Source organism: Ranitomeya variabilis, chromosome 2, assembly GCF_051348905.1.
Source record: "Ranitomeya variabilis isolate aRanVar5 chromosome 2, aRanVar5.hap1, whole genome shotgun sequence".
Taxonomy (NCBI): domain Eukaryota; kingdom Metazoa; phylum Chordata; class Amphibia; order Anura; family Dendrobatidae; genus Ranitomeya; species Ranitomeya variabilis.
Window position 1 is genome coordinate 425,517,445 of NC_135233.1, and position 25,530 is coordinate 425,542,974.

The following is a 25,530-nucleotide window of genomic DNA, read 5'->3' on the forward strand; positions in this document are numbered from 1 at the left end:
CATTGCATAGGCTCAGGCCTCCGCTCAGAGGACACCGCCAAATGGTGCACAACTTTGCGCTCGCGCAAACGCCGATCAATCTGAATGGCCAAAGGCATTGACTCATTCAGACCAGCAGGCGTGGGGAACCCCACCATAACATCCTTAAGGGCTTCAGAAAGACCCTTTCTGAAAATTGCTGCCAGGGCACACTCATTCCATTGAGTAAGCACAGACCACTTTCTAAACTTCTGGCAATATACTTCTGCCTCATCCTGACCCTGACATAGAGTCAGCAAGATCTTTTCTGCCTGATCCACAGAATTAGGTTCGTCATAAAGCAATCCAAGCGCTAGAAAAAATGCATCCACATTAAGCAATGTAGGATTTCCTGGCTCAAGGGAGAATGCCCAGTCTTGCGGGTCACCACGCAACAAAGAAATAACAATCTGTACTTGCTGAATGGGATCACCAGAGGAGCGGGGTTTCAGAGCAAGAAACATTCTGCAATTATTTTTGAAATTCAAAAATTTAGATCTATCCCCAGAAAACAAATCAGGAATTGGAATTCTAGGCTCTAACATCGGATTCTGAACTACATAATCTTGAATACTCTGTACCCTAGCAGTGAGTTGATCCACACAAGAGGACAAACCTTGAATATCCATATCTACACCTGAGTCCTGAACCACCCAGAGGTTAAGGGGAAAAGAAAGACAAAACAAGCTGCAAAGAAAAAAAAAATTGACTCAGGGCTTCTCTTATCCCTCTTTTGAGATGCATTAACACTTTGTTGGCCAGCTGTACTGTTATGACCTGGTGGTTAGGAGCACCCGAAGTGACCTGATGGTTAAAACAGAAAACCTGGGACAAGCTCTGAGGAAGTGGTAACTCTACTGACCGCAATCCCTAATCCTATCACACACACTAGAAATAGCCGTGGAGCGTACCTAACTCTCCCTAGACGCCTCTTCACAGCCTAAGAGCTAACTACCCCTAAAGATAGAAATAGCAGCCTACCTTGCCTCAGAGAAATTCCCCAAAGTAAAGGTAGCCCCCCACAAATATTAACTGTGAGTTAAGAGGGAAGTGACAAACACAGGAATGAAACAGATTTTAGCAAAGGAGGCCGAATCTTCTCTAGAAAGACAGAGGATAGGAAAGGGAACTATGCGGTCAGTATAAAAAACTACAAAAACCACGCAGAGTGTGCAAAAAGACCTCCACACCGACTCACGGTGTGGAGGTGCAGCTCTGCACCCCCAGAGCTTTCAGCTAGCAAGAAAATATCATAATAGCAGGCTGGACTGAAACATAGCATGTACTGAAAAATATATTAAAAAAACCAATGAACAGCAAATGACTAGCAAGGACTTAGCTTCTGCTGGAGTAGTCAGGTCATCTGAGAATTCCAAGAGAGATCTGAACCAGTACTGAGACATTGACAGCTGGCATGAACTAACGACCTGGGCAGAGTTAAATAGGGAAGTCAGCAGCAGCAATAAACGAGGGCAGCTGAGAAAGCCAACCTCAAAGATCAGCAGTTCCACTGAAAACCACCAGAGGGTGTCCAAGGACAGAACTCACCAAAGTACCATTCACGACCACAGGAGGGAGCCCGAGAACGGAATTCACAACAGTTATGGACGCAGTGATACAAATGTGTTCATATTTTTTATTATTCAGATGTTTGTAAATAAGGTAACAAATTGTAACATTGTAGATGATTATTCAAACTTTAATGTGTGATTTTGTTTTCCACTTTTGATCAGTCCCAGAAAGTGGATCCCTCCCTCCTGCTCAGTTGTAGCAGGTGCCGCCCTCCTTGATCACTGCTGGCACCTGACGTGTATCCTGAGCCTGCGACATGCACCCCAACGTCAAAAGACAGGATCAACATGGCTGGCAATGGAGGGCATTGTGGATGGCATTGGAGGGCATTGTGGATGGCATTGGAGGGCATTGTGGATGGCATTGGAGGGCATAGTGGATGGCATTGGAGGGCATTGTGGATGGCATTGGAGGGCATTACAGATGGCATTGGAGGGCATTGTGGATGGCATTGGAGGGCATTGCGGATGGCATTGTGGATGGCATTGGAGGGCATTGTGGATGGCATTGGAGGGCATTTTGGATGGCATTGGAGGGCATTGTGGATGGCATTGGAGGGCATTGCGGATGGCATTGGAGGGCATTGAGGATGGCATTGCGGATGGCATTGTGGATGGCATTGGAGGGCATTGTGGTTGGCATTGGAGAGCATTGTGGCTGGCATTGGAGTGCATTGTGGTTGGCATTGGAGGGCATTGTGGCTGGCATTGGAGGGCATTGTGGTTGGCATTGGAGGGCATTGTGGATGGCATTGGAGGACATTGTGGTTGGCATTGGAGGGCATTGCGTCTGGCATTGGAGGGCATTGCGTCTGGCATTGGAGGGCATTGTGGTATCGACCATTGTTATTAGCATGCGTGCAGCTTTATGGAGTGCGATAGACATACCTGGCCCTGGTGCCCAATATGTATAATTATTGTGAATGCTATTCCCTTTCATCTGACCATCCCAATGTGTTAATAATTTATTAATAATTAGTATTGTTACCAGAAATGTGAGTCGTAAGAAATATCTGGAAATCGGTCGTAAGACACCACAACCTCAGACACTATTCCATGTACACATCTAAATGTCCCAGAGGTTTCACAATGATGGATCGGATACGTGTCTGTAAAAATTGTGTTTTGTTTTAGACAGATGGATAGATATGAGATATAGATACATTTATAGGAAGATAAGTATGAGATAGATAATAGATAGATCATAGATAGATCATAGATACATAATAGATTGATAGATAATAGTCAGATAATAGATAGATAATAGAGAGATAGATGATAGATAATAGATAGGTAGATGATAGATATATAATAGTTAGATAATAGATAGATGATAGATAATAGTAGATAGATACTAGATAGATAATAGATAAATAATAGACAGATAATAGATAGATGATTAATAGATAAAAGATAGATTATCAAAAATAGATAGATGATAGATAGCTGATAGATAGATGATAGATAATAGATAGATAGATGATAGATAGATAGATAATACATAGATAATAGATAGATAGATGATAGATAATAGATAGATGATATATAATAGATAAATAATCGATAGATGATAGATAATAGTTAGATAATAGATAGATAATCGATAATAGATGATAGATAGATAATATATATTAGATAGATAATAGATAGATAATAGATAGCTGATCGATAATAGATAGATGATAGATAATAGATTGATAGATAATAGATAGATGATCGATGATAGATAGATAATAGATGATAAATAGATAATAGATAAATAATAGACAGAATAGATAGATGATTAATAGATAATAGATAGATGATCAAAAATAGATGATTGATAGATGATAGATAATAGATAGATAATATATAATAGATAGATAGATAATAGATGATAGATAATAGATAGATAATAGATAATAGATGATAGATAATAGATAGATAATATATAATAGATAGATGATGATAGATAATATATAATAGATAGATAATAGATTAATAGATAGATGATCGATGATAGATAGATAATAGATAGATGATAGATAGATAATAGTTAGATAATAGATAGATAATAGTTAGATAATAGATAAATAATAGATAGATGATAGTTAGATAATAGATAGATAATAGATAAATAATAGATAGATGATAGCTAATAGATAATACAGTAGATAGATAATAGTTAGATAATAGATAGATGTCATGTACTATCAAATACATTTTAAAGTCTTATTATTATTATTATTTAGAAATAGGTTGAAACTTATTGTGTTTTACAGTGTCACACATTTGGTCCATGTATAAACAAATTACTTATGTGCAATTTTTGATGTTGTAGATTTTCTGCACCTACTAGATAAATTCAAGTTATTTCCATGTTATTTCCATTTTTTTACGTGCATGTTTCCCGTGTTTTTAACCCTGTGTTTCTTGTCGTTTTTTGTTATGGCGTTTTAAATTAATTTAGCTTTCACAAAACCTTATAAAAAACTTCATCTGAGGATTAAATGCATTTTATATCTGTGGATTTTCTGGGGATAATCTGCACATAAAATGCAGCATATTCATAACAGAAATTGCCATGTTGCAGACTTCAAGCACACCTCGCAGGTCAGTTTATGCAATGTAAAAAATATGCAGGGGCACGAGATTTCTGCTGGAACTGTAAGGCCTTTTTCACACTAGCGTTGTGCACTGCACGTCGCTATGCGTCGTTTTGTAGAAAAAACGCATCCTGCAAAAGTACTTGCAGGATGCGTTTTTTCTCCATTGACTTGCATTAGCGACGCAGTGCGACGGTTGCGTCGTGTTGCGTCGGACCGTCGCCACCAAAAAACGTTGCTTGTAACGTTTTTTGGAGCGTCGTGTCCGTCTTTTCCGACCGCGCATGCGCGGCCGGAACTCCGCCCCCGCCTCCCCGCACCTCACAATGGGGCAGCGGATGCGTTAAAAAACAGCATCCGCTGCCCCCGTTGTGCGGCACTTCCACAGTATGCGTCGGTGCGCCGCAACGTCGCATTGCGACGTGCAGTGCACGACGCTAATGTGAAAGTAGCCTAAGACACAGCGATTTTGGGGGCAGAAAAATGCATAGCGTCAAAAACTCACCAAAAACTCATATTTGGAGCAAATTGCAATACTTTGTGATTTTTTTTTGTGCACCAAAATCATAGTTTATTAGCAAATTAGCATTTTGTCTCCCACTTTGTATGTGGAGGGTTTAACATCATTTAAAAAAGTTGCACACTCACTCCAGTAGGGACACAAAAAGTAGAGTAACATTTCTGGATAGAAGTATATTGTTTAATGATGTGACAAATTTAACAAACAATGTGTGATATTTTGTAAATTTGGTGCAAACTCCAGAGACCGTAAAGTTATTTCTTACACAAAAAAATGACTTTAAAAATGCGCCTGATAATAATACGATTCACATTAATTCAATAGATTCTCTGTAATACTTTGTTTCTCCTGTGGGGGTGCTGTGGGGAAATTGAACACTTGCTGGCCAACAGATTACTGCTGATCACTGAGGATCCCAGCAGCGGGTGAAACCATAATCAGTCTATATTCCTAGGACCCTTCTAACACAAAAAGATTGTCCAAAGTGAAAAAAACAACAACTTGATAATGATAAATTTGTGAATTTGACAAAAAAATAACATCTACAGGAAAGCATTAGACTGGAGCTGGAGGAAAAGCATTACTATCAAAATCTATCGTGTCCTGTGTGTGACGAGTCATGCAGATACATGTATCTGCAATATTTTCTACAATATTGTCAAATTTGGAAAATCGCATAATGGGTGATATGAAAAAATATATATTTTTAAAAGCCTAGATGTTTAAAATAAAAAAAATACTGATGCATTTAATAAGGGAGATATTTCATACATGGAGCAATTGCAGATGGTAATGAAGGATTGTATGCACAAATAAGAGCTGGAATCTACAACTGATGCGCTAATTTGCATCAAGGTGGCTTCTATGGCAGCTGCCTGCAAATCTCTCCTGCAGCGGCCACTAGAGGGGAAATGTGGTATTACATGCTGAAAATTAAAATGAATGGTTGACCATGTAATATAAAATGGTCAGGGTTAACCAAAGAGGAAGATTCTCTATGTCGCTAGCTCTCCAATCTGGCTTGTTGAGTTTAGGAGACCATCCTCTGTAATGTCCACCTGCCCTCATAGGGCGAATTCCAGCCGTACATTAGTCTGTTCAATAGTTCTAGATTACCTTGTGATGTCATAGTTATTACAGTTAGTTTCTCAATTCTTGATGATGTCATGGAGCCAGCACAATGAGGTCACACGTTTTCTGTAGCAGGCTAGTTTCTGATTGGTTGGTGATGTCATAGAGGGAGCAGTGATGTCACACAGTCTCTGTAGCAGGCTAGTTTCTGATTGGTCGGTGATGTCATAGAGAGGGAGCACAGTGATGTCACACAGTCTCTGTAGCAGGTTAGTTTCTGATTGGTTGGTGATGTCACAGAGGGAGCACAGTAATATCACACAGTCTCTGTAGCAGGCTAGTTTCTGATTGGTTAGTGATGTTATAGAGGGAGCACAGTGATGTCATACAGGCTCAGTAGCAGGTTAGTTTCTGATTGGTTGGTGACATCATAGAGGGAGCACAGTGATGTCACTCAGGCTCAGTAGTAGGCAAGTTTCTGATTGGTTGGTGATGTCATAGAGGGAGCACAGTGATGTCACACAGTCTTTGTAGCAGGTTAGTTTCTGATTGGTTGGTGATGTAATAGAGGGAGCACCGTGATGTCACACAGGCTCAGGTCACAGAGGGAGCACAGTGATGTCACACAGTCTATGTAGCAGGCTAGTTTCTGATTGGTTGGTGATGTCGCAGAGGGAGCACAGTGATGTCACACAGGCTCAGTAGCAGGTTAGTTTCGGATTGGTTGCTGATGTAATAGAGGGAGCACAGTGATGTCACACAGTCTCTGTAGCAGGCTAGTTTCTGATTGGTTGGTGGTGTCATAGAGGGAGCACAGTGATGCCACACAGGCTCTGTAGCAGGTTAGTTTTTGATTGGTTGGTGATGTCATAGAGGGAGCACAGTGATGTCACACAGGCTCAGTAGCAGGCTAGTTTCTGATTGGTTGGTGATGTCATAGAGGGAGCACAGTGATGTCCCTCAGGCTCTGTAGCAGGTTAGTTTCTGATTGGTTGGTGATGTCATAGAGGGAGCACAGTGATGTCACACAGTCTCTGTAGCAGGCTAGTTTCTGATTGGTTTGTGACATCATAGAGGGAGCACAGTGATGTCACACAGTCTCTGTAGCAGGTTAGTTTCTGATTGGTTGGTGATGTCATAGAGGGAGCACAGTGATGTCACACAGTCTCTATAGCAGGCTAGTTTCTGATTGGTTGGTGATGTCACAGATGGCGCAGAATATGTGAAATTACTTCCCTTCCAATCTTTTGTAATCCTAAAATAACAGGAACTCTAGAATTACATCAAACTATATTCCTTCCTTATTGACTTCTGAAATCTAAATATAATTTTTATCTTTCACCACTTTAGGTTCATTAAAGAAGGCCTCCAGTGATTTATTCCCCCCTTATCCCCCAGATATTGTCTCTTACTCTCTTCACTTCTTTTAAGTATATTGTATTTTTCTACATGTAGTTTAGTATTTTCTGATCCCACTCCATCTTGGACTTCGGAGTTAGCTTTGCTTACTTTCTCTCTGTGCTAGGTTTTGTCGAGGTAAGCCTGGTCATCGATAGGGTTTTTTTGTAAGAAAAACTATGTTCATACAGCCTACAGAGCAGAGAGATGTTACATTGAGATCCTTATGCTCCAGAGAACTTGTCCTGCATTACCCAGACATCTCATTGATATGATCAGCACCGTGTAATACTTTATTCCCCCTGCTGGGGAGCTGCAGGGAAATTAAACACTTACTACCAGGTTCCCACATGGGTTACTGCTGATCACTGAGGTCCCAGCACATGACTTACTGCTGATCACTGAGGTCCCAGCACATGGATTACTGCTGATCACTGAGGTCCCAGCACATGGATTACTCCTGATCATTGAGGTCCCAGCACATGGATTACTGCTGATCATTGCGGTCCCAGCACATGGATTACTGCTGATCACTGAGGTCCCAGCACATGGATTACTGCTGATCACAGGTCCCAGCACATGGATTACTGCTGATCACTGAGGTCCCAGCAGGAAGAGACTGAGGAGACTGAGATCAGCCTATTATTAGAAGGTGTTCTTGACAAGTTGGGATCATCCAAAGCAGATAACCCCTTTAATGTTAATCACCAAGTTTAGGAATAAAAGGTGGACATTCTGTAGGTCTAGATGGAATGAAGGACTTATTACTGAGTTTCAAAATGGAAAGCTCGTATATGGGACTGCAACTCAACACAAGACAAAGATATTGACTACTGCCAGGTACGATCGGGACACATTTGAGATGGACGGTGATGAACTGGAAGTTGTAAAGGACTTCAAGCTACTTGGATCTATGATCACTCACGATGGAGCGACAACACCGGAAATCAGTAGGATAATCGCTATGGGCAAATCAACAATGGAGTCACTGGACAAGGTCTTCAAATCGTGGAAGATTTCACTAGCGATGAAGACACAGCTCCTACATAGTCTGGTCTTTTCTGTGGTAACATAAGGATGCGAAACCTGGATGCTAAAGAAACAAGACAAGAAGAATCAACGCCTTTGAAATGTGGTGCTGGAGATGGATGTTATCAATATCATGGATGGCAAGAAGAAAAAAACAAATCAAGTTTGGAACAAATGAAGCCAGACATGTCACTGGAGGCAAGGATCACCAAGCTACGACTTGTCTACCATGGACACATCATACGAGGAGATCAATCACTGGAGAAAGACATCATGGTCGGAAGAATAGAAGAAACAAGGCGAAGACGAAGACCAGCAACCCAATGGCTTGGTACAATCAAGATAAAGACCCTGGTGGACTTATCAAGGCTTCCACAAGATCAACCTTCCTTCCTATAGATCGTTCATCCATCAAGTCGCCATGGCTCGAGATTATGCAAAAATCTCTTAAAGCAAAAAAATCTGTAACTCTAGGATAAAGATGAGGAGAGGTTTCATGAGACAAAGAAGTCAGAGTTCTGGCCCACGTTGCGATGAAACATGCTTTAAAATGTGCTTTAGGAAAGTTTTATGACATTTATAAAGTATCCAAAAAAGAGAACATGGCTAAAAGGAGTAAAACGTGCGCCCTATTATTCATGGTACATGCATGAGAGCTTTAGGAAAGAGTTCAGAAATGCTACTAAATAGATAAGTCCAACAAAACAAGAATATATGTGCCATAGAGAAAGCTGAGGATGGAAGCTGGGAAATCTGGTCGGACCTATTGCTTTTCCACGTTGGTGGTGGGTGCCCTGTAAGTGCTCTGGCTGTTGATAGATCCTATAATATTAGCAATACTAGAATTTCTGAGTCCTTCTACCCTGGGAAGGGGAGAGATTCGCATGGACTCTTCTGCTGGTGGTGGTAGAATGGAGCTGCGTTGTGATTTCTGCTCTCGTCTGCCCCTTTAATCTATTTATCCCCTGTGGCTGATATGATCCAGTTCACCGTCTACAGACCTCCCCAGCATAACATTTCTGGTATGGTCAGTTATTCCCATTTATCGCAGATTTGTGATGCATGCTGGCTTCCCAAACATCCTGCGTAGTCTTCTTCTCTTGTCGGCACCCAGTTCAGAAGGACAATTTGGTACGTAGCCCTAAACTATTCTGGTTCGCCAACAGAGTAGGAATTTTGGGATGAAGCCTCCTATAAGAGTCGACCGCAATCAGCTAGTGGAAAGTCTGACTTTGAGACTTTACTGGGAAGCCTCACATACCAGAATCATAGGAGCAGTGGCCAATCTGAGGGCATCTGACGCCTTTGTCATCCATTTATGACCTTTATTAACTCTTTTTCATCTTTCTCTTTCAGACTCATCCGGAAGAGCTGGTTCCCTATGAGCCGGAGGTGTACCGTCCACCCCCTGAATATTACCAGTACCTCAGTGACAGTGAAAGCCATGGTAATTATTGCATAAGTTGCGAAAATGAAGGCGTTGATCTGGATATATCAAAGAAAACAAGAACAAACAAAGAAATAGAGAAATGTTGCATTTTTGGATGGATTTTCTAGTATAGTTTTCATATAGTAATAGTTGTGCATATGGAACTGCAGCTTGGCCCTGTCCTCATATAATGAACAGTGAACAGGTGTGGTGCTTCGTCTAGGAAAAAGCAGCTATGTTTTTTTTTTTTTGTTTGTTTTTATTCTGCACTTTTTCTTTAAATGCTGTGGACATCGCTGACATTGAAAATGATTTTTTCATCTATGTTATTGGTTGCCTTTGATTTAAAAAGTTTTTCTAAGTTACATTCAGCAATTGTCATTTCTTCATTGTCAGACTCTTGATATTCAGTTTACTAATTGCTTTGAGTTTAAGACTTTTCTTTTGAGAACATTTTCCCATAGTAATAATACAGGATGGACATGAAATTTGTGCTCCCCACAGTAACACATGCTGTATGTGAGGTCTGCGTGTCCTTTCAGTAACAAAGGTTGGATGTGAGGTCTGCGTGGCCTCCCAGTAATACAGGCTGGATGTGAGATCTGTGTGTCCTCCCTGTAATACAGGCTGGATTTGGGGCCTGTGCTTCCTTCCAGTAATACAGCTGGATGTGAGGTCTGCGTGTCCTCTCAGTAATACAGGCTTTATGTGAGGTCTGTGTGTCCTCCCAGTAATACAGGCTGGATGTGAGATTTGCGTGTCCTCTCAATAATACAGGCTGTATGTGAGGTCTGCATGTCCTCCCTGTAATACAGGCTGGATGTGGGCCCTGCATGTCCTCTCAGTAATACAGGCTGGATATCAGGTTTGTGTGTCCTTCCAGTAATACAGGCTGGATTTGAAGTCTGTGTATCTATTCCAGTAATACAGGCTGGATGTTAGGTCTTTGTATGCAGGATGCTGCTGTCTTCAGTGGAGTGATGCGTTCTTTGTGTTTTCTCTGCCATCCCTGAGAATATAAATGCTTTCTCACTCTACTCTCTAAACACTCTGATATGCCCGGTACAAACTGTCTGTTGCTTCTAGGAAAAAGGTGTCTATAATCTTTAAATATCATTAATTCGCAAAAGAAAGAACATAAAAACATAAAAATAGGAAGAAAGACCAAGAAAACAACATATGAAATAACTGATGACTAATCCTGCCTTAGCTTCCATCCTAGAACATTACTGGGAATACCCCCCGCACATACATGGAGATCTTGATGGATTCCCTGATTCACAGCTCACAGAACTGCAAAGTGTTCAACCCCCCCAGCTGCAGCATTTGTACCGACACATGGAGATTGAACAAATGCAGGTCCTGGATCCTACAATGACGGCAGCGCATTCGCACTTACCACTGACCCACCAGGTATGCAATCGCGACCATGCCACAAAGCTATTGCCAGCTCTGGTTATATCAACTTCTAGGAGGCTCCAGGAAAAATGGGAATTTCACTTTTTGTTTCATTGTTTTTGTAGTACTTTTTCAGGAGAACTGCCTTAAATGTGAAGCTTACCCTTGCCAATATATCACGGGGACTGTATATTTTTGTTCTCTTCAAGGTGTCCTATCTTCCCCGCATTTGTCTGCCATACCCATCACCTGCGCCCCCCAGCTCAGAAGAAGATGACCATGAAAGGCAAAGCCCTCCTTTGGAAGTGTCAGATGGAGAGATGGATCCACGAGACACTAGTTATGGGATGCTTCTTGGAGAATCAGGTCAGGATCTCCTTTCTGCTCTCTCTTCTGTACACAGTAGTGGTTTGGAGTCATAAATGTATTGTCCACTTCTATTGGCTTCCAACAATGGAAAGTTCTCAAAGTCCAACCTATACGGGTTATCCCATGAACAACATTTATCGCCCAACGACAGCATAGATGACAAATATGTGACAGGTGTGTGTCTGACTGTTAGGACCTCCAAAGATGGGGTTCTTGTGTGACTGGAGTGACGTGACCACTACTCTAGTAATGGTCTACAGGAGCAATGGTCAGACATGCACACTACGGCACCTATAGACTCATGAAAGTGAACACATTGGCGCATGTGCACTACCACTCCATTCACTTCAAACATTGAGACCTCGTTCTCGGAATTGGTGCAGATCCCAGTGGTAAAACCCCAGCAGATCATACATTTATCACTTATCCTCTTTGAGGAATAATCTCTCTAGGTTTCTCCAATACTGTTTTCTTAGAACCTTTCATCTTCTATTTGCAGGAAGTAAGAAGAAGATCCGTCTATACCAGTTCCTTCTAGAGCTACTGCACAATGGAGACATGAAGGATAGCATTTGGTGGGTGGATAAAGACAAAGGAACCTTCCAATTTTCCTCCAAGCACAAAGAAGCTCTTGCCCATCGTTGGGGTATTCAAAAAGGCAACCGCAAGAAGATGACTTATCAGAAAATGGCCAGGGCATTGCGCAACTACGGCAAGACGGGAGAAGTCAGGAAGGTCAAGAAGAAGTTGACATATCAGTTCAGTGGCGAGGTTCTGCTCAAGATGTACAGCGGGAGGAAGCACTTCCATCATTAAGATCCATACGTCTACTCCATCCACGGCACGGAGAGGCTCTTCACCAATCCTTTGGTACGAAAGACTCTATATGTAAAAGTAACATTCCTTTGTAAATATTAATATTATAGTAATTATTTTTTTTATTTGGCTGGCGAGTGTTACCGTGCCGTAGAAAAAAAGGGTGCGAGACCGGAGAAGGTGGTGACATTCCGAATATCAGAAGATCCAGATTTCAGCATTATTACAAATATTACCATGTACAATATCTCACGCAAGAAACCAAAAATATCAGAACAAATTTTTTCTCAGTGTTAATAAAATATTTTTAATTGCTCGAAAGAGAAAGCTTTATCAAAAATTGTGATATTTGGGGACATAATATAAAGATTTCAGGTTTATTTGCATGTTCAGTTTGCAGTTTTGTCACATATGTCAGCATGTGGATGATGTCAGGAGAGGATTTCATCTTTTGAGTTAACTCCTGCAGTTCTGCTCGTTGGGGTCTTCTGAGAGATGCCTTAATTTATCCCCGACCTGACAAGTCCCATGAGGCTTCCTTGGGCTTTGACTCCAGGCACCAGCCGTATAACTGTGGCCATTTTTTACTTCCAATAAGATAACGAATAGACGTTAAAATGTCATTGCTGTAGACGCTGTTCTTAAACGTTGCTTGTATCTCTCTCGTAACATCTCTTGCCATAAAAATAATTACTTCACCATTCTGAAAAAGCCAAAGGAAGTTACAACAGATGTGTACACCTCTTGCAGCCGCTGACGTGTCACGGTTTGATGGACAGGTCTTCTGGATATACAAAGAGGACAAGACGCTCCAATGTCTCTGTGGGGTTAGATGATTGGATTTTATCATTTATATTAGAGTCAAAGAAAATGATTCTCAGGACCCTGGCCAGGAACCATGTCAGTATTCTGTAGCCCCCCATTGAATCTTCTCCTACCTTCTGGCATCCCTTGTTTTTCTTTTGATCAGGAGATCTGGTACCATGTAAACGTTGTGGCATGAAACATGCATGAAATATCGCCAGGGTTACTAATCAGAAGAAGAGTAGTTAGGAGGAGGTTTGCAGGGCTCTGGTCTGGCACCCTATGGACTATCAACATGGCCACTGAACCGGTGTCATAGAATCATAGAATGTTAGAGTTGGAAGGGACCTCCAGGGTCATCGTGTCCAATCCCCTGCTCAATGGAGGAGTCACTAAACCATCTCAGACCGATGTCTGTCCAGCCTCTGTGTGAAGACTTCCGTTGAAGGGGTACTCACCACCTCTCGTGGCCACCTGTTCCACTCATTGATCACCCTCACTGTCAAAAAGTTTTTTCCTCATATCTAATCTGTATCTTCTCCCTTTCAGTTTGATTCCATTGCTTCTCGTGTTTCCATGTGTAAATGAGAATAATGATCATCCCACTACACTGTGACAGCCCTTCAGATATTTGTAGACAGCTATTAAGTCTCATTCCCAGATCCTTTAACCGTTCCTCATAGGACATACTTTGCTGTCCGCTCACCATCGTGGTCTCTCTTCTCTGAATTTGCTCCAGTTTTTCAATGTCTTTTATAAAATGTGGTGCTCAGAACTGGACCCAGTTTTCCAGATGAGGCCTGACCAAGGAGGAGCAGAGGGGGATAATTACTTCACGTGATCTAGACACTATGCTTCTCTTAATACATCCTAGAACTGTGTTTGCCTTTTTTGCTGCTGCATCACACTGTTGATTCATGTGCAGCCTGTGATCTATTACTATGCCCAAGTGTTTCTCACACGTGCTGTTGCTTAGTTCTATTCCTCCAATTGTATAGATGTAGTTTTCGTTTTTCTTTCCCAAATGTAGAATCTTGCATTTCTCCCTGTTAAATACCATTCTATTAGTCGCTGCCCATTGTTCAAGCTTATCTAAATCCTTCTGAATCCTTCCTTTGTCTTATGTAGTGTTAGGGTACCGTTACACAAAACGATTTACCAACGATCACGACCAGCGATACGACTTGGCCGTGATCGTTGGTAAGTCGTTGTGTGGTCGCTGGGGAGCTGTCACACAGACAGCTCTCCAGCGACCAGCGATGTCGAGGTCCCTGGGTAACCAGGGTAAACATCGGGTTACTAAGCGCAGGGCCGCGCTTAGTAACCCAATGTTTACCCTGGTTACCATCGTAAATGTAAAAAAAAAAAAACCGTACATACTCACATTCCGGTGTCCGTCAGGTCCCCTGCCGTCCGCTTCCCGCACTGACTGACTGCCGGCCGTAAAGTGAAAGCAGAGCACAGCGGTGACGTCACGCGGCCCTGCGCTTAGTAACCCGATGCTTACCCTGGTTACAAGCGAACGCATCGCTGGATCGGTGTCACACACACCGATGCAGCGATGACAGCGGGAGATCCAGCGACGAAATAAAGTTCCAAACGATCTGCTACGACGTACGATTCTCAGCAGGGTCCCTGATCGCTGCTGCGTGTCAGACACAGTGATATCGTATGGATATCGCTGGAACGTCACGGATCGTGCCGTCGTAGCGACAAAAGTGCCACTGTGAGACGGTACCCTTAGCTGTCCCTCCTAGCTTTGCATCGTTTGCAAATTTGATTAGTTTACCTTCAGGAGAGGGGCATAATTACTTCACTGATCTAGACTCTATGCTCCTCTTAATACTGTCCTGGGAATCACTTTGCTCATCGCTAATATCTCTTAGTATATTGTAACGTGAGGACTTTAGTAGAAGATTTCACTTGAAATTACTCTCACCTATATCTCAAGTCATTGACGGTTATGATCAGAGAAGCCAAAAAGTTAGAATGCTGCGAAAAATTGTCATTCTGTTTCCTACACAAATAATTAGTAAAAACACCTCACTGGCATTTTGGCATTTTTATAAAACCATTGACCACTGGAGAAGGTGCCCTATCACTAGCATCCATAGGCCACCAACCACATGGTCTTCTTATAGTTTTTCTTCCATATGTACAGCAAGAGTCAAGACCGCTTCAGATTCCCAACTAACCTAGGAAGCTTCTCATCTCGCTATACTCCCTCTTCAGCTACAAATGGAAGACTCGATTTTGACTGGTTGGAAAGGCTGGGGTTGTGGATCCATCCAGTCCCTGCAGATATTAACTGTCACTTTTAGGATGGGTACCATATCGACCCCTCCTGCAGTTTTGCCTTTTCACTTCAGGAGGGGTCAATATGGTACCCATCCTGCAAAGGTTTCCAGCACTGGAAGCCTTTGCTAGATAGCAATGATGGACATAAAGGACTTCTAGATTTATAGACTATCATAATTCACATAGCTCATTTACATCACATCCTAAAAGCTCCTCCTTTTATAAACTGAGGTTATAACTTTCCATAGTAACTTTTTGACTCTTTATCACCATTAAGTTTAATTCTTTGTTAACCTGAATTTATCCAAAATGATAGATTTCTTAATATGTCTTACTTAATTTTACTGACACCAAAGTCTCCCTGTATAGCCTAAGCTTATACATTTCTGGTGGTCTGCCACCACCACTAGGGGGAGCGCAGGAGCTGACTGCATACCCCTGCCTACATACAGATGTCACAGTATTTCCAGATGTATGTAGCATCCATTGGATGGCACAGGAGCAGCGCAAGCGCCATCAGTGGGGTCTGGCTTTATTATAGAATGATTGACAAGCAGTACTCCTTTAGGATGCAGAATAATCCAGCGCATCATATCAGCAGATTGCATTGTGAACTTCCCTAGAAGGACTACATTCAATAATTGAATTACAGCTGATAAAGTTTATTAAAAAAATGTTCACTGTTACATTAAAAATCAAGTATTTCTATAAAAATTGTTTTTACTTTGCAAAACTGTTAAAAAAAAAAAAAAAAAGTCATTGCATCATGATCTATTTAATAAACTTAATGCATTTTTAAACCATATGATGAAGGCAAGATCGGACTGGGATGCCAACGGCCCACCAGTAGCCAACTCTAGGACCCCCCTTTCAACTAAATGCTATAATAAATAATAATAAAAATAATGTGACATTATCCTCAATCAAAAATTGATATAATGAACTGGATAGATTGTAAATGAATAAGATGCTGCCTTTGTCTGTACATAGTGATTCAAGTATATAGTGCCAAGTACTGCTCATATAGGAGAGGGGTGGCCCACCAGAGGATTATCCTGTTCTCTGGTGGGCCAGTCCAAGCCTGAGTGATTAAATTGTAGACTTTCTAATTTTTTACCCTGCTAAAAGCTGAAAAAATAAGTGATATGAGGCGTCCCACAGAAAAAAAATAAACAAAAGAAAAGAAAAACAAAATACGGAAAAAGTTCTGGCTCTCCCCAAAATTTCATTTTTCTATAACTTGCTATTATTTAGAAAGGTAGCAAATGGAATGAAAACTACACATATCTGGTATCACCGAAATTGTACTGACCCGAAGAATAACTGTAACAAGTTATTTATGACACGCGGCGCATGGCGTGAATTTAGAAAGCAAAAAAAGGCACAATCGCTGCACAAATAGTTAATTAAAAGTTTATCAATAAGTTATATGGTATGTACCCCTTTATGGTGCAATTGAAAAATGACCAGTTCTCCAAATAGGATGATGCAAAATTAAAAAAACTGGGGTCAATCTTTAAGGGGTTAATGGTTATACAATTCCGTCTCACAATGCATAGAATATGGGGGGTGTTGTAGCTGCATACGAGGCAGTATGTTCCGCAGACGTGACGACTTGAGGTTGCGATGTTTGCACAGGGTCTGGATCTTTCACAATCCTTCTTGAGACATCTGGAAATTTTGAGCACATTAAGCAATTTCCCTACCACCCACATGTCATTATTATTCTCCGACATGGCAACAGCGAGCGGTGGTCAGTCTGTGATTCACCGACAAGTTTTTAAGCATCACCCATAGATCTATATAAACCACTGTGACAATTTTCCGGTATCTTTTCCAGGGTCCAACTGGCAAGATGTGTGGACTGAGATGGAAATGGATGGCAAAAACGTCCTAAATATTAAAAAATGATAGTTTTCAGTTTTGAGTTTTTCTCTTTTTGTATAGAGCTGTTTCTGGTGTTGTAGCATATCGTTGTACAAGTGCATAGGGCTGATTTGCAATACCAGACACTGCCTGTATGCCTGAGTGGCGCTTTTTCTGGTAAAATCTTGTTTAGTCCATGTTCATAAGGATAAGTGGACATAAGAGCAGCTTTAACCCCGACTTTGGCTTTGCTAAGTCTGAGATTGCCTTATTCCAAGATGTTTAGCTACCATGGAAGCATCTGCTCGGGGCTCAGCGACTGACAGGGGGGGCCCATTTTCACCTTTAAAGAAGCTGAATGGGTGAGGGTCTCTTAGTAAATAATATGAGATTGATTCATAAAACATTTTAAGACAGAAAATAAAATTAAAAGGCCCTTGAATAGTTGTACAAAGTTTTTGAAACTTTTGTCAGTTTTGCAAAACGTTAGCGGAGCTGGCGTAAAGTGGTCAGAGCATAGCGGAAGGGGCATTGTCTAGCACATTTACTATAACTTACGCAGCAAAAGTGGTATAAATTACAGCAGAAATGTTCTCCTGCTTATGACAAGTTGTACATTTCCATCTGCGCTAAGAGATGATTTGAAGGCCCATCATCCAGCAGCATTTTTTGTAAATTCTTCTATTATATTGCCCCTTTGGCTATATCATAAATAAAGACTTACAGAACGCTTTCGACTGTTACCCTCAAAGAGGGTTGTCTTTAGCTGGACCATATAAACTCAGTGGGTCCTGCGATAGGCTCAGCTGTGGAGCCCATTGCGGGACCCCCATGTACTCCGATTCTGACCCTCGGTGTAAAGGCAGGGGGTAGCTAAAAGCAGAAGCTCATGAGTTATATTGTCTGCACTACACATCGGGAATGAAAGTGATCCTCTACTAATCTACAATATAACGGTGGGATTGAATATTCAGTCCTAGGTCAGATTCTGTATCATGGCCCCAGATTTGGGTTCACCGTTCTGTACGGCCTTGTTTTAGTGTCCATCTGTAGAATCATCAAATCTTCCTGCAATTCCGCTGAACAGAAATTAAAAGGGTTTTACAATATTTTGAGGCTTTTGGAAAATACTGATTGCTTTGCCCTTTACTCTTAAAAGCCTTTTTTTCAATTTTGCAGTCTGTTCTTGAATATTTTTGGGTGTCCTGGTGCCCACCTGTTTTTTCTTCTAATGCCACACTTCCAGCTCACAGTTTTTTGCTGTCGTCAGTTCCTATAATGTATTTGCATTTGTAATTTAAGAGTCACCCATTTTTCCCACTACAACTATTTACCAGATGGCACGCCTGCCTGCCCCTCGTCTCGGCATTTGTGGCCTTTGTAAGTGATATAAGCCATGGTGATCCTGGAAGGACCCCGGGCAGAAGAATGGATGGACATCACAATGTGGCTGAGGAGATGCAGTGCCAAGGACAACCGATGTCTGGATAAGAGGAAAGTACCGTCCAGCCTTGTTCTTTTTACATCATCATGGCATCTCTTATAGTATAAAAAGTCTCTTCTTTGGCACATGGTTAATGCAGCTAAGGCCTTAATTCACCATGCAGAGCATCCTCTGAGCCACCATGTGCATTGAGGACCTCATGCTGACCTCCTGTGGCTGCCCCGAGCTGTCCCAATATACTAATCTGGCTTGTTCTAGGGTATACCGGTCAGAAACTGGCAAAAGGATGCAGTAGTGGAGGGACAGAGTAATGGTTACATTTGGGTAATCCAATATTAAAAGAGAACAAGGAGTAAGGCAGTCAGCTTGGAAGTCTGCAGGAGAGCCGAAAACGTGTCAGCAAAGAGATTATGTCAGCAACCCGGAGCACCTGGAGTACCGACAGTACGAGTAACAAAGACTGAGCTGTCGCAACTTACCAAAGACCAGATCTGACCTGTGACTGTGTCAATGAGGTAGCAAGCTCAGGTCCTTTCTGTGCAGGTCCACCAGGTGTGTCACTTGTCACCACGCTCAAGTCATCCTCAAAACCATGTATGGGAGAAAATAGAGATCCAAGGGGCTATATGCATTGGGACTAATAACCATCATAGCGGCACCTTAAAGTACTTCTCTAGCATGGTGTTGACAGAGCTTTTGCCCTCAATTTCCCAGAATCTACTCCACTGTGTGACAGTACAAGTGGAACCCAAGTGTCCTTCCGAGCAGGTGGTAATGGCTGTAGGGGGCACTAGGGACAGATGTTAACAGGAGTAAAGAGCAAAAACAGACCAGATACGTGGGGACAATTTTCTCAAAACTATTAAGGGTCAAGGGTTGGGTTGTCCTTTCGATTATGGTAGTCACAAAGAACTCTATAAAGAGGGTCATAATAGAAAAAAAATTCTTTAATGCCACTAATGGAGACCCTTTGAGACCTAGTGACAGAAGAGGTATGAAGACTCATGAGTGGCCACGAAGATTGGAGGCCAAAAGGGGAGTGAAAGTGGAATGTGAGATGAAATTAAATTTTACAACAGGCAGATAGAATTTCGTTCACCATTCCAACCATTTTGCTGAATTGGGAACATCACCTTGGTCTGGGGTAACACATGAGGACATTTTTTCCGTTACATGTACTAAATGGCATGTCCTCCAATATACAAATGTGAAACTAGGGGTCATTTTTCAAAGTGGAGAATTCTTACTTTGCCCTTCTCGTGTCCATGCTTATACCTTGATGAACCCTCCGTGCCTAGCAGACTTCATGGTGTGTGACCGCCTGACCTCAGAACAATAAAAGAAGACAGCTGTGGCTAACAGTAGACCCCCCAACCATCACTTGCAAACAGTTTCTTAAGGCCCCGTCTCACACAGCGACGCTGCAGCGATACAGACAACGATGCTGATCGCAGCAGCGTCGCTGTGTGGTCGCTGGGGAGCTGTCACACAGACAGCTCTCTCCAGCGACCAACTATCAGGGGAACGACTTCGGCATCGTTGAAACTGTCTTCAACGATGCCGAAGTCCCCCTGCAGCACCCGGGTAACCAGGGTAAACATCGGGTTACTAAGCGCAGGGCCGCGCTTAGTAACCCGATGTTTACCCTGGTTACCAGCTTCCTGCTCTGACTGAGCCGCCGTACAGTGAGAGCAGAGCGCAGCGGTGACGTCACTGCTGTGCTCTCACTTTACGGCGGCTCAGTCAGAGCAGGAAGCAGACGCCAAGGGACCTGACGGGCAACAGATGGTGAGTATGTACTGTTTTTTTTTTTTTTACATTTACGCTGGTAACCAGGGTAAACATCGGGTTACTAAGCGCGGCCCTGCGCTTAGTAACCCGATGTTTACCCTGGTTACCAGTGAAGACATCGCTGGATCGGTGTCACACACACCGATTCAGCGATGTCAGCGGGACCTCAACGACCAAAAAAAGGTCCAGGCCATTCTGACACGACCAGCGATCTCGCAGCAGGGGCCTGATCGCTGGTACGTGTCACACATAGCGAGATCGCTACTGAGGTCGCTGTTGCGTCACAAAACTTGTGACTCAGCAGCGATCTCGCTAGCGATCTCGCTATGTGAGACGGGGCCTTTACTCATTCTATGGTAATCATTTATTTACCAGACAGGAATACATAAAAAGCTGGCATTTCCTTCACGACCCCATTCATTGTAGGGCAGGGACCACTCTACCATTCTCATTGTTACAGATAGTAATTTTATATGATCGCTATCATTTCAGCAAACTTTGCATAAATGAAAAGAACACGAAAATATAAGAAACGTTGTAATATATCTTATCGGACAAATCTGCTTATTTCTCCATTTACAAGTTAATTCTCCTCCACCACCCTCCTGCCGCCTGAACTCATCATTCACTCTGAAATACTTCTAAAATCTCTCCCACTTAAAGGGAAGGTGCCATCAAATTTTTTTTTTTTTACAGCAATTGTAAAAATGTAAAGAATTAATGTTTAAATTTTCTTAAAAAATATTATCATTTGTTTATAATTTAGTAAAATATGAAAAATAATTTGAAAAGTTTTGGAATTTCCACTTTTAAACACTAGGGGGAGCAGCTGCTGAAATTTCAGAAAAACCTAGTGTACAACTAGCTCACATTACTGCACTGCAGTAATTATGGGCGGAGTCTGCTGACATGGGTGTGATGTCTCCTCTCCTCCCCTTCTGGGTGTTTGCTAAGGGATAAGAGAGGATGATATTCAGGAACACAGTGAGCAGCCATTTTGTTGGTGACTGCAGAGTAAGGCTGCCGTCACACTATCAGTATTTGGTCAGTATTTTACCTCAGTATGTGTAAGCCAAAACCAGGAGTGGAGCAATTAGAGGAAAAGTATAATAGAAACATATGCACCACTTCTGCATTTATCACCCACTCCTGGTTTTGGCTTACAAATACTGAGGTAAAATACTGACCAAATACTGAATGTGTGACGGCAGCCTTGTACTGACAAGTAGACAGTCACCGAGGATGGCAGGCAGCAAGGATTCTGGGAGATATATGGTGGAGGGAGCAGGGTGACAGCAGCACAGAGTATTTCAGGAGAGCAGTGTGCTGGTCTATGGGGGGCACCCCGTTTGGTGCGCGGAGCAGCCAGGGATTGTACATAGAGCGCTGTCTTTTATACACATGGATGGACCGTCTGCTCCACAGAAATCCAGGAAACATTTCTGCGGATTGATGGCCTATTCTGATCCAGACATTGCATGCAAAGACCCCATTCCCCTCCTTAGATCCTGTCTTCTCCATCCTGTCCTGGCAATGTGTGAAAGTGAGAGGACAGGCGCAGTCTGGGGTGACGCTGGGAAGGAAATGTAGCCATATAGTAACGATACAAATGAGACCCCTCTCTTCAGCTGCCTCACCAGCCCTGACAGTCAAGTTTATTGTGCTAAAGCAAGGAAATGTGCAATACATGAAATGTGAACAGCATAATGGCTTGTGAAATTTATGAAAAAACACATGAGATTTTTAGCACAAAATTTGGCCAAATGTTGTGAGCCCATTCACCAAACGTCAAGGTAATCTCAGATCGAATGGGTAACTAACCTGTCTGCCTAGTGTGAACACTTACCTATGGCTAATAAAATGGTAAAGCCTGTATTTATAGAGGAGGTTAGAACCAACTGTGTTTGGATGTAATTAAAATCACAGCATGGTGAAGGGCGGGGCGTTCAAGTCAGAAAAAGCAATACATAGTAAATATAGAAAAACTGACTGAACAGCCATCTAGTCTGAACTGGTGCATAACCAAAAAGTCTTACATAGCAAATAGATAATGGCTGCACTCAAGTTTATTGTGCTAAAGCAAGGAAATGTGCAATACATGAAATGTGAACAGCATAATGGCTTGTGAAATTTATGAAAAAACACATGAGATTTTTAGCACAAAATTTGGCCAAATGTTGTGAGCCCATTCACCAAACGTCAAGGTAATCTCAGATCGAATGGGTAACTAACCTGTCTGCCTAGTGTGAACACTTACCTATGGCTAATAAAATGGTAAAACCTGTATTTATAGAGGAGGTTAGAACCAACTGTGTTTGGATGTAATTAACCCCTTCCCGACATCTGACGTACTATCCCGTCGAGGTGGGGTGGGCCCCCATGACCGCCGACGGGATAGTACGTCATACGCGATCGGCCGCGCTCACGGGGGGAGCGCGGCCGATCGCGGCCGGGTGTCGGCTGCATATCGCAGCTGACATCCGGCACTATGTGCCAGGAGCGGTCACGGACCGCCCCCGGCACATTAACCCCCGGCACACCGCGATCAAACATGATCGCGATGTGCCGGCGGTGCAGGGAAGCATCGCGCAGGGAGGGGGCTCCCTGCGGGCTTCCCTGAGACGATCGGTACAAGGTGATGTACTCACCTCGTACCGAACGTCTTCTCCCTGCAGGCCCCGGATCCAAAATGGCCGAGGGGCTGTATCCGGGTCCTGCAGGGAGCACTTCCGGGTCGGAGCAGGCTGCAGATGAAAGCTGCAGCCTGCACGGCTGTAAGTGAGATCGGAGATCTCACAGAGTGCTGTGCACACTGTGAGATCAGCGATCTGTAATGTCCCCCCCTGGGACAAAGTAAAAAAGTAAAAAAAAAAATTCCCACATGTGTAAAAAAAATAAAAAAAAATTCCTAAATAAATAATAATAAAAAAAAAAATATTATTCCCATAAATACATTTCTTTATCTAAAAAAAACAAACAAAAACAATAAAAGTACACATATTTAGTATCGCCGCGTCCGTACCGACCCAACCTATAAAACTGCCCCACTAGTTAACCCCTTCAGTAAACGCCGTAAGAAAAAAAAAAAAAAACGAGGCAAAAAACAACGCTTTATTACCATACCGCCGAACAAAAAGTGGAATAACACGCGATCAAAAAGACGGATATAAATATCCATGGTACCGCTGAAAACGTCATCTTGTCCCGCAAAAAACGAGCCGCCATACAGCATCATCAGCAAAAAAATAAAAAAGTTATAGTCCTCAGAATAAAGCGATGCCAAAATAATTATTTTTTCTATAAAATAGTTTTTATCGTATAAAAGCGTCAAAACATAAAAAAATGATATAAATGAGGTATCGCTGTAATCGTACTGACCCGACGAATAAAACTGCTTTATCAATTTTACCAAGCGCAGAACGGTATAAACGCCTCTCCCAAAAGAAATTCATGAATAGCTGGTTTTTGGTTATTCTGCCTCACAAAAATCGGAATAAAAAGTGATAAAAAATGGTCACGTGTCCGAAAATGTTACCAATAAAAACGTCAACTCGTCCCGCAAAAAACAAGACCTCACATGACTCTGTGGACCAAAATGTGGAAAAATTCTAGGTCTCAAAATGTGGAGACGCAAAAACTTTTTTGCTATAAAAAGTGTCTTTTAGTCTGGTTTCACACTTGCGTTTTTATCTGCATGCGTTTTTTTAAAAAACCACGTGTGAAAAAATGCATGTAAACGCGGTAAAACGCATGCGTTTTTATAGAAAAACACAAGAAAACAAGAAAAAAACAAAAAACCCTAACCCTACCCCTAACCCTACCCCTAACCTGAAATACGTGGCACTGAAATACGTGGCACTGAAATATACGTTTATATACGTATATAAGTGCCACGATATTTCAGAGGCCACGTATTTAAGTGCCACGTATTTAAGTGCCACGTATTTAAGTGCCACGTATTTAAGTGCCACGTATTTCAGTGCCACGTATTTCAGTGCCACGTATTTCAGTGCCACGTATTTACGTGCCACGTATTTACGTGCCACGTATTTACGTGCCACGTATTTTTCAGTGCCTGAAATACGTGGCACTGAAATACGTGGCACTGAAATATCGTGGCACTTAAATACGTGGCACTTAAATACGTGGCACTGAAATATCGTGGCACTGAAATACGTGGCACTTAAATACGTGGCACTGAAATACGTGGCACTGAAATACGTGGCACTGAAATACGTGGCACTTAAATACGTGGCACTTAAATACGTGGCACTTAAATACGTGGCACTTAAATACGTGGCACTGAAATACGTGGCACTTAAATACGTGGCACTTAAATACGTGGCACTTAAATACGTGGCACTTAAATACGTGGCACTTAAATACGTGGCACTGAAATACGTGGCACTGAAATACGTGGCACTGAAATACGTGGCACTTATATACGTGGCACTTATGACTGTCAGAAAATGTTCAGTAAACGGTTAGGGGTGAGGTTAGGGGTAGGGTTTCAGGTAGAATTGGGGAGTTTCCACTGTTCAGGCACATCAGGGGCTCTCCAAACGCGACATGGCGTCCAATCTCAATTCCAGCCAATTCTGCGTTGAAAAAGTAAAACGGTGCTCCTTCCCTTCCGAGCTCTCCCGTGCGTCCAAAAAGGGGTTTACCCCAACATATGGGGTATCAGCGTACTAGGGACAAATTGAACAACAACTTCTGGGGTCCAAGTTCTCTTGTTATCCTTGGGAAAATAAAAATTTGGGGGGCTAAAAATCATTTTTGTGGGAAAAAAAATATGTTTTATTTTCACGGCTCTGCGTTGTAAACTGTAGTGAAACACTTGGGGGTTCAAAGTTCTCACAACACATCTAGATAAGTTCCTTGGGAGGTCTAGTTTCCAATATGGGGTCACTTGTGGGGGGTTTGTACTATTTGGGTACATCAGGGGCTCTGCAAATGCAACGTGACGCCTGCAGACCAGTCCATTTAAGTCTGCATTCCAAATGGCGCTCCTTCCCTTCCGAGCTCTGTCATGCGCCCAAACAGTGGTTCCCCCCCACATAGGGGGTATCAGCGTACTCAGGACAAATTGGACAACAACTTTTAGGGTCCAATTTATCCTG

General features: G+C 42.3%; 1 protein-coding gene across 6 annotated transcripts in view; it reads left to right on the forward strand.

Moving 5' to 3' along the window:
* SPI1 (Spi-1 proto-oncogene) overlaps window positions 1-16,856 on the forward strand; it is a 64,515-nt gene extending 47,659 nt beyond the window's left edge. For 2 of the 6 annotated variants that reach the window (XM_077286755.1, XM_077286757.1), the window contains exons 2-5: window positions 9,549-9,639; window positions 10,832-11,034; window positions 11,229-11,385; window positions 11,888-16,852. In XM_077286755.1, the coding sequence (XP_077142870.1) occupies window positions 9,549-9,639; window positions 10,832-11,034; window positions 11,229-11,385; window positions 11,888-12,204 (768 nt within the window). In that variant the 3' untranslated portion in view covers window positions 12,205-16,852. Of the gene's footprint in view, window positions 1-9,548; window positions 9,640-10,831; window positions 11,035-11,228; window positions 11,386-11,887 lie in introns of all 6 variants that reach the window. The other 4 variants (XM_077286759.1, XM_077286758.1, XM_077286756.1 and 1 more) reach the window with 3 other exon arrangements.
* The last annotated feature ends 8,674 nt before the right edge of the window (window positions 16,857-25,530 follow it).